This window comes from Eimeria mitis, genomic scaffold (assembly GCF_000499745.2).
Source record: "Eimeria mitis Houghton genomic scaffold, Emh_scaff497, whole genome shotgun sequence".
Taxonomy (NCBI): Eukaryota; Apicomplexa; class Conoidasida; order Eucoccidiorida; family Eimeriidae; genus Eimeria; species Eimeria mitis.
This window is the reverse complement of record NW_013573269.1, coordinates 4,073-4,796: the sequence shown is the minus strand read 5'-3', so window position 1 is coordinate 4,796 and position 724 is coordinate 4,073. Positions and strand designations below refer to the sequence as shown.

At 59.7% G+C, this 724-nt stretch overlaps 1 protein-coding gene across 1 annotated transcript in view; it reads left to right on the top strand.

Moving 5' to 3' along the window:
* EMH_0014290 (uncharacterized protein) overlaps positions 1-724 on the top strand; it is a gene marked incomplete at both ends in the record, with an annotated part of 6,520 nt that overhangs the window by 3,685 nt on the left and 2,111 nt on the right. Inside the window, one exon of the mRNA XM_013500053.1 lies at positions 3-724. Coding sequence (XP_013355507.1) covers positions 3-724 — 722 coding nt within the window. The remainder of the gene's footprint in view (positions 1-2) is intronic.

The window sequence follows — 724 nt, the reverse complement described above, 5'->3', positions numbered from 1 at the left end:
CAGTGCCACTGGTCTAGGAGCAGCAGCCGTGTCTCCTCAGCTGCTCAGCAGCAAGGAAACAGCAGCAGCAACAGCAGCAGCAGCAGCAGCAGCAGCAGCAGCAGATGTCTCCTGGGTGGATAGATTCTGCAGCAAAGCAGCAGACTACTGGGCGCGAATGCCGGTATTCCAGGACGACCAGCAGCAGCAGCAGCAGCAGCACCAACAGCAGCAGCAGCAGCAACAGCAGCAGCAGCAGCAGCAGCAGCAGCAGCAGGAGACACAGGAAGAAGAAAGTATAGAAGAGTGGCAGCAACTGTACGCTCCCGTTGGGGCTGAGATGCTGTGGGTACCGCTGCCGGGGGCCCCCCGCTGTGCTGCATGCGGTGGGAGCCTGGGGGGCCTCGGTTTGTCTTGCTATGGAGACGTGGGCAAGCTGCTGCCTGCTGCTGCTGTGCTGCAGCAGCAGCAGCAGCTAGCAGCAACGCATGCGCGAGACCCGCAGCTGCAGCAGCTGCTGCGAACGGGGAAGGCTCTGCTAGAAACACAAAAGATGCAGGAAAAGCACAGAAAGCTGATGCTGCAGCAGCAAACACTACAGAAGCAGAAGCAGCAGCAGCAGCAGCAGCAGCAGCAGCAGCAGCAGCAGCAGCAGCAGATGCTGCTGCAGCAGCAGCACAGACACAGACGCAGCCATAGACATCATCACCAAAAAGAAACAGCAGCTGCTGCTGCACCGACAGAA